The sequence below is a fragment of the Poecilia reticulata genome, linkage group LG11 (genome assembly GCF_000633615.1).
Source record: "Poecilia reticulata strain Guanapo linkage group LG11, Guppy_female_1.0+MT, whole genome shotgun sequence".
In the NCBI taxonomy this organism is placed as follows: domain Eukaryota; kingdom Metazoa; phylum Chordata; class Actinopteri; order Cyprinodontiformes; family Poeciliidae; genus Poecilia; species Poecilia reticulata.
Window position 1 is genome coordinate 23,146,691 of NC_024341.1, and position 8,172 is coordinate 23,154,862.

Below are 8,172 nucleotides of genomic sequence, written 5' to 3' on the forward strand. Positions count from 1 at the left end.
CCTCTCTTTCATAGCAATTCCCATTCTCCTCTGACATCAATTTATCGTTTTCATCCACATAAATTCTGCTTCGTGGATACTTTTTTCTGACTCAACSTTTTTCTGTAAAACTGAAATAGAGATAGTCGTGCTATAAAATCTCAGTGGACCACTAATTTCTGAAATACTCCAAACAATCATTACATGTTGAAAGTCAAAATTACCCCCAAAATTTAATGTTTTTGTTACTTGGTTTGCATTAAGCAAGTTATATTCACATATTATTTTGTTTACCACATGTACAATAAACAGCATTTGTTACAATGATAAAATATTTAATCAGTTATAGCGAAACAGAGCATATAGAAATGCTACTGCTCTGGCTATGGGAGCAATACGATGATAACCCTTGAAAGGGAAAAAGAGGAGCAGTTTGTGGTTTGTCTCCTTAGTGAACTTCAGCATCAGTCTGAACTGCTTCATCCAGATTCTGTTGCTATGTTTACTTTTATGTTTCCCGTTACAACAGAGCAGCAGATGGTTTGATACTGTTTAAGCTGCCAGTATTATCGCTACAGACACCCTTTCAGCATGCTGAATCGTAGACAGCTCCTCTGAGTGACGGGAAATGTCCTAAAATCCAGTTAGAGAGGAATCGCTCAGGAAATGCAACATGTGTTCTGAAGATAGATGAGGTGCTAGTATTTGGAAACAGTTATTCTGACTGCTGAGCTATTCCTCTTGGAGAAAAGACCAGTCTGTTGTTGGCTTAAACAAAAAGCTAACATAAGTTTGATGCGACAAAAGACAAAAAACAAGACCAGGCTCTCTTCTTCCCGTATTAACTCTTCACAGTAAAAACATTCAGCAACTTCTGTTGTGAATCCAAAGGTTTTTCTATTATTACMATTATTATTTTCATCTGTCTCAAGTTTCAGATTATTTCAGTTTTTTTCTTTTCCCTGAAGGATCCTAAAGAAATATCACATTTTTACAAAAATTATCTTTGATTCGGCTCTAATCTAATAACTCTGAATTATTTCTCAGAATGATACAACAATGYTAAATGTAGGGAATGAAACCGTAACAATATTCACTGGTATACAGCTTTTAGGTTTTTGTTTTTAACTAATTTTTCGTAAGGTATGCTTAGTCAAAGGAATGAGGAGTATTCTATGAATTTCTTAGAAAAAGAGAAGAATTCTGCACAAAAAAAATCCTTTTTGGATCATAGACAGACAGAGAGAAATGTAAAAATAGGTTGAGAACTTACCTGGCTGGTAAACGTGATGTGATAAGTCTCATACTGAACAGCAGGTTGAGTCCAAATCAAAGTGGCAGAAGAATCTGTGATGTCCTGAACACCCAGCTGAGACACACCCACCATGGCTTAAAGAGAAAACAACAATAACTTGTTCAGAGCAGTTTACATTCACTCCTCTGTAGCTCAAAATAAAAGGATTCAAAAGCAGGAAATTAGGTATTTTCATTGATTTAGTTCAGATATCAATTACTTTGTCATTTTGTTTTGTTGTGCCACTTTACTTATTATAATGTGTCCTATTTAGGGTGCTGCTCATTTAGCTAATTCGCCACTTAGTCCTCTATCAACTGTAGTAGTTTTGTACTTACCTTATTAAGTCTCCTTCCATCAGACTTTTTATTGGTCAATCTATACCTGTCTTTGGGACATTTCCTACTTTAGTATACAGGAAATGAAATAAAGTAAGGACTGACTGCCACAGGTGGGATCAGAACAACAATCTATGAAAGTAATGCAAACTAGTAAAAAAATTATAATTATATTGGACGTGAGCATTTTTTGATCATTCTTCTTCACTATTCTTCAACCAARTGCAATGACTGGCATAAGTTGATTGCATTGGCAAAAAATTTATAATTTTACTGGTACAAAATGACAAAGAATGAGGGAGAAGCAAAAATGGAAATTAAAAACTGGTGAACAATCAGTTTAACATGGAGACTTTCWTTTCTACACTGCTGGTGAAAAACCAAACTGCAACAAAAAGGAAACATACTAAAGTTTCAGTATCTCTCCAGCCTGCATTATTTGCTGTTATTTCACCTTTTAACTTCCTGCTTTCTCTCCATTTTTGTTTGGTCTTCAAGAAGCTACATCTGGTCTGGCGTTCTCTTTAGTTGTGATGCCTCCCTGGAGGGTGGCATCATCTAAAATGCTGCTGCCAACAGCTTAATGTTCCTCTTCTCCATCCTTTAACTTTATACTTTTCTTTAACACAGAAAGCACTTCTGAGTCCATGATTCAGTTTCTTTTCAGTATGCATTCTCCCTCTTATAACCATTAAAGTTATAAAATCAGATATTGCAACTGTAATTGTATTTTAATCATCAAAAAAATATTCTGTTTATGCATTAGATGAACATTTATTTTCTCAGGTCTTGTTTTGTAATTGAGTGAAAAGCAGAGTACTTTTTTAAACAGCAATAAATGAGAATCAGGAAACATATTCCCTCTGTAAACCRCACACCACCATGGGGCAAACTGACCTATAGACATTAATTAGTCCCCTCTAAAAATGTACTTAGATGTCTATCTTTACCAAACACATGTGTCAGATCCTAAGCCATCTGCTTCTCAGCACATTGAATATAAAACAGTCAAATCTGATCTGCTTGAAAGGGATAAATTTCAGACGATACAGGGTGGTTTTGTCATTAAGAGTCACATCCAGGGTTATGATTTAAAACTCACCAGGGCCTGGTTTTGGATCATGTGGCTGACATTCCGTCTTTGTATTTTAAATAAAACTGGGAATACGCAGATACTTTTACCAGGAGTTGGTTGAATCCAAACCCAGAATACAGCGAAAGTAAAAAAAAAAAAAAAGAATAATCAGGTGTGCAATAAATATCTCCAGTCATGCGGCTGAGGCAAAAAATATACTGGACTGATCTACCAGAATAACGGATGAACTAACTTCAAGCCAAAGCTGAAACCTCCTGATGCCAACATTGAGCTGGTAGAACCCCAACTAATTATTGCAACACTGCTGGACATGAATATTGGCAAGAAGTGAAAATAAATAAACAATTTTTTATCTCCATACCTATAAATATAGTGCCACAACCAACCGGGCTTCTTTACAGAGAGGAGTACACACACACCTCCAAATTACACATGTAAGTTTACTGCTCAGAATGAGAGGAGTTACAGACTGCACATCAAATGAAAAATGCATTTATCAAGCTGAGAAGCCGTGGAGCTGCTGATCAGCTGATAAAAACTCTGCTTCCTTTTCCACAGCTAGTCAGAAACTTTTGGAGCTGCAGATACTCCCTTATATRGAGAAACGTTTCAGATTGTAAAGASGAATTCCAGCAGAGACATAATACCAGTAACCTTTTGTTAGAAATCAAGAGTGGAGAACCGACATGCTGGCTATTTATTTTGCTCATATTTCCACAAATTCTTCAGATCTCCACACCTACGGAGGACAGATTCAACATCTGTGAAGAATAACTTCACCCAAAGTGCCATCAGCTGTTTATTGCACTAATTTAGTTCCTTTCACAACTTTAGTGCATTCTGAAAATTTAGGATCTCTAAACGGTGGAGCCCCCCACCGATGAATAACTGAACAAAACGATGGCTTACTGAGATAATAATTCACAGACTTGTTTTACTSCAGCAAGGCCCTCATAAAAAAGAACTGAAAACGCACCACTAACTGAGAGTATGATGTAATATTCCCCTAAGCAATTATCCAAATCCAACATGAAGATCACAAAAGCATTGCACTGAAATCTGAAGCAGTTTTTTTTTTTTTTATCATTCTCCAGTGTCTTCATTACGTTAAATATGTGAAGTTCTGGTTAAAAAGCAACCAGATGTACATCTACACCAAGTTTCTGCAGGGAAACAAGTGGGAAAACAGAGACATCAATCTATTTATTGTCTCTTCCTGTTTTGGTAAATATTGAATGAATGAAATGATACTTTTGAGTGAATATATGAAATAACTGATGTTCTAAAAGGGTTCAATCAAGAGTGAATCAATAAAAAGTGTGACATTTTCAMAAACCAATAAAATYCAGAATTTCTCTAACTTTTTATACTCCTAATGAAAATCCAAAAATGAATGAAAAAARTCTTGTGAACTAGGATTCGGTTGTGAGTGGCCCCACTGCCCTCGTTATCCATTTTCAAAGATTTGGTTAGAAATGCTTCGTGTGTTTCCAGAGGGTTGGTGGGATAAACTCTCCATGTGATGAAGTTGGATCCACGAAAGAATCTAATGTCTGGAGCTGAAATCATCCTCAACAAGTTTACAAAATTGATTTGGAACTGTTGAACATGCACTAAATAAAGAAAGNAGCAGTTTTTTTTTTTTATCATTCTCCAGTGTCTTCATTACGTTAAATATGTGAAGTTCTGGTTAAAAAGCAACCAGATGTACATCTACACCAAGTTTCTGCAGGGAAACAAGTGGGAAAACAGAGACATCAATCTATTTATTGTCTCTTCCTGTTTTGGTAAATATTGAATGAATGAAATGATACTTTTGAGTGAATATATGAAATAACTGATGTTCTAAAAGGGTTCAATCAAGAGTGAATCAATAAAAAGTGTGACATTTTCAMAAACCAATAAAATYCAGAATTTCTCTAACTTTTTATACTCCTAATGAAAATCCAAAAATGAATGAAAAAARTCTTGTGAACTAGGATTCGGTTGTGAGTGGCCCCACTGCCCTCGTTATCCATTTTCAAAGATTTGGTTAGAAATGCTTCGTGTGTTTCCAGAGGGTTGGTGGGATAAACTCTCCATGTGATGAAGWTKGATCCACGAAAGAATCTAATGTCTGGAGCTGAAATCATCCTCAACAAGTTTACAAAATTGATTTGGAACTGTTGAACATGCACTAAATAAAGAAAGAAAAATATATTCATAATTTATCTGACAGCTGTGTATGTGAACAAGTTTGTTGTCTACAGTTAGGATTGTGTAAAAAAGTGGATGTGACCTAATAAGTCTCTCTATGTCTTTAGAGAAGGTGGTGAAAAGCAGAAAGAGCTGCTCAACCGTGGAAACATCCAGGCAAGAACCACTAATGTTCAATATAGTCTAAAACAAAAAGAATTCAATAGTCTTATTGAAAGACCCWGTCATTGTCATACAAATGAGGTCTGATGCAACATCTCTACATGATAAGATGTAGTCACAACCTGGAGTGCTATTGTTTACTTAAGGTGAAGATCTCCAGAATCCTATTCACTGTGCTGCATAAAATAAACATCTCCAGCAAGATCTTTTTGTCATGCCAGTTTTATTGGAACCATTCAGGACAGCCTCGTTGTTTTCTTTCTTGTCAGAGAATAACATTTTTTATAAGGGAGGACCAAGCCTTGGACATTGCTTGGGATTTTGAATGGGTTTTTTGCTCTTTAAGCCTTTCCTTCACAGATACTATTCTATAGTTATTAGACTGCAACCAGCATGACAAGTTTAGGCYRAAAATCTGACCCTATTCATRCACTTTAAGCCTTCTTCTSCTCAGCACAAGTAAAACTCTGAGATCCACACTTGAATTTCTCTCAGACACATTTTTAAAAATGTATAATTTTTAATGCGTCTAACCATGGCACCAATTGAGCTTCGTAAAAGGGCCTTGCTTGTGCAGCTCAACACCCATGAAACTTTCAAAGCCAGGAAGTTGTTTTTTCTTTGACATCGGGTCATACAAATGTGAATGTCTGCCAGAAAATGACAGCCATTTATAATCTGGTTGTGACTTTTATTAGACCTATAGTCTGAAACRTTTTATCATCTACTGAACAGTATGTTGGAACTTAAAAGTAATTTTCAGTAGTTTAGCAACTCTTTATTTAGTATTTTGTTTCTGTTTGTTCTTTTTGCCTTTTTACACCATTTATAAATGTTTTTGCCACCTGGTTACTGATATAAACCAAACCTGTAACAAATCTTTCAAAACTCTCTACTGCATGTTTAGCTACACTTTGTCTTCTTGTCTTGTTATTTAGCAAATATGCTTGTGTATTTGTATATTAGTTAGGATTGCATTCAAACACTACATTGCACTCAAATACCTAAAAATAAGTGACAGGCTGGACATTTTTTGTGTAAATGTGAAACTTTATCTTGAACAACTATCAAAGGTCCGTGTATAGTTATGTCTTAAAATGTAAGCTTCTTCTTCAGTATTCTTTCCCATGTTTTTTTCAGTTGGCCAAGTGTTGATTTTCTTTTCTTTGAGACCGAAGTATTTTTGCACAAATTCCAACAACAAATTACAAGGAAAGTTTATGCTACCCACTTAGTTTTTCCACCAGAGGAGTCTAGATTGTGGGGGATCCCTCCATTAAGTTCTGTAAATGCTTGCACACATTTGGAGAAGCRCATTACACACTGAAACACACTCATGTCTTGTGTCAGACTCAAACATTGCAATCACCCATTACACAGGAGTATGAGGCATTTTTATGGGCAGTGGGACTTGGTTCTGCTCCACTGTTAATGAAACAGTTCCGTCAGTGGAATGATTGCAGYTTTAACCGGCTCCATGAGCGCTTATGTCCTAACACACCCTGGCAACATCCCTTGAAAACAACAACAGCAAGAAAGTGCAACGGCACGGGATCAAAGTAACCTGGCTGATGATGATACAAATTTATTCTGGAGCAGAAGTAATTAGGAATTTCAAAATTTGTTGTAGAGAAATTTTGAGGGAAAATAATGTCTGTTTGTTGATGTTTGCTCCTTTGCCTAGAGGTAAGGTTTCTCACTTTRGATACAAAARAATTAAMATGTTAAACCTTTTGGTTAGTTTCGTCTTTACACAAGGAATATTAACATGCAATTTCAAAAAGGATACAGTAAACAAAATATATACATTTGCCTGTCAGTGATTTAATTTGGATTTGATCCCTTTCAATGCAACCACACAGATGAGTTGTGTGCCAAGTGAAACAGTCTTTCCATTGAGTGTAACTTGCCATGTGCATAAAGAACATCTGATGAAACATTGATTGTAATGGTGAGGGTTCTAACTTTTCCCTTAATTGCCCTTGGGCTGAAGCTCTATGTCTCCTGACATCAGGCTGATCATGAGAAGGGTGAGGAATCAGATATATTAGCAAAGAAAAGTGCAGCCATACTGTTCTAACACTGTTTTAAAGAATTGTAGTAATGAGACTTTTTTTAATCACTAAATGCCTAATCTAAAAAGACTTAGCTCAATATTGGGGACATAAGTTCACATCGGAGAATCCCTCTTTTTACTGGTCATTCCCATGAAGGAGAAAAAAACCCCTGTACTATTCCTTGTTTTCCCACACCAAAAAATACTCTTTAATGTATTCCTTAAAAAGACATTAAGGAAGACTTATATTTATAGATTACAGTGACTCTGACTTACCAATGTTACAGTTTGGCCCAGTCATGCCCTCTTTGCACTGGCTGCAGTCCGGTCCAGTAAATCCTCGCCGGCAAACACACTGTCCTTTGATGCATCGCCCTTTGTTGCTGCAGTCATTGGGACAACTTCTAATAGAACAGTCCGGTCCGGTGAACGGGACATCACAAATACATTTCCCATTCACACATCTCCCACGGTTGTTGCAGTTGTTGGGGCAACCTTTTTCAGAGCAATCTTCACCAGTGAATCCCTCATTACAAACACATTGTCCATCGATGCAGCGCCCCCTGTTGTTGCAGTTCTCAGGGCAAACATACTCGGAACAATCGTCGCCGGAGAAGCCGCTCTCACAGACGCATCGGCCTTCAACACATGTTCCACGATTGCTGCAGTTATCGGGGCAGGTTTTTTCAGAGCARTCTGCACCTGTGAAACCACTGTCACAAACACACTGTCCATTAACGCAGCGCCCCCTGTTGTTGCAGTTTCCAGGACAGGTGACCTCAGTGCAGTCAGTACCGGTAAACCCGTTGTCACAGACACATTTGCCATCTACACATCTCCCACGGTCGTTACAGTCATTMGGRCATGCTCTTTCCTGGCAGTCGTTGCCAGTGAAACCATCATGACAAACACATTTGCCATTAACACAGCGCCCCCTGTTGTTGCAGTTTCCAGGACAGGTGACCTCAGAGCAGTCAGGACCTGTGGAGCCGGAGTCACAAACGCATTTGCCATCGACACAGCGCCCCCTGTTGTTGCAGTTTCCAGGACA

The 8,172-nt window shown here is 37.3% G+C and overlaps 1 protein-coding gene across 1 annotated transcript in view; it reads right to left on the reverse strand.

Annotated features, from left to right (window-relative positions):
- The window catches only part of LOC103472822 (tenascin), a gene marked incomplete at its 5' end in the record, with an annotated part of 29,841 nt that extends 21,669 nt beyond the window's left edge, over positions 1-8,172 (reverse strand). The window contains 2 exons of the mRNA XM_008422663.2: positions 1,253-1,368; positions 7,398-8,172. Of these exons, the coding sequence (XP_008420885.1) occupies positions 1,253-1,368; positions 7,398-8,172 (891 nt within the window). The remainder of the gene's footprint in view (positions 1-1,252; positions 1,369-7,397) is intronic.